General features: G+C 40.9%; 1 protein-coding gene across 1 annotated transcript in view; it reads left to right on the top strand.

The window, feature by feature from the left end:
* The window catches only part of LOC119585399 (adenylyl cyclase 78C-like), a gene marked incomplete in the record, with an annotated part of 159642 nt that overhangs the window by 141626 nt on the left and 17320 nt on the right, over positions 1-696 (top strand). Inside the window, 1 exon segment of the mRNA XM_037934062.1 lies at positions 491-688. Coding sequence (XP_037789990.1) covers positions 491-688 — 198 coding nt within the window.

Consider the following 696-nt stretch of genomic DNA (forward strand, 5'->3'; position numbering starts at 1 on the left):
CAATATTCAACACTCTGTCCATTACCATCCAGAAATCCCACTACTCTGAACTGCAATTTCGCAGGATCGTATTTGGTTTCGCCACAGCCTCTGGCCGTGTTAATCACAAAGCTCATAATGCTCTAATGCAGACAACGGGGTCCTCGAGGAAACTATTAAAATTTGACCTTTTTTAAAAATTAATAGGCACTAAGATGGCCATAAAAATGTAATGATTTTACTATAAGATATCAATATTATAACTATCTGCTCCTCTCATTTATATACTCAAGTCTTAGAAACAAACTTGATAAAGATCTTAAACTTAGACTTGCTTTTCCACTCAAATAAAGAAGGTTATAAATCATATTATTTTTGGTCTTTAAATAAATCTGTATCACCCAGAAGCTTATGTCTCAGTACATGCTTTACAGAAACGATTTCACGACGATTATAATTCCGCTTTTGATTACAAGCTTATTTATCGTCTCTCCCTCCACCCGACCAACAGGTGGACAACCTCATGGACAACAGCATCGAAATCGAATCGAACAAGAGGATGAGAGCCGAACACATGAACCCCTTTACCTTAACCTTCAAAGACCCCGAGATGGAGGAAATGTACCACCAGGTGCGCGCGGACCTCCTCAAGAGCAACGTCGTCTGCACCTGCGTCATCTGGGTGCTCATCGCCGTCTGCCAAGCCATCGTAGTCCC

The sequence above is a fragment of the Penaeus monodon genome, chromosome 19 (genome assembly GCF_015228065.2).
Source record: "Penaeus monodon isolate SGIC_2016 chromosome 19, NSTDA_Pmon_1, whole genome shotgun sequence".
NCBI classification, from domain to species: Eukaryota; Metazoa; Arthropoda; class Malacostraca; order Decapoda; family Penaeidae; genus Penaeus; species Penaeus monodon.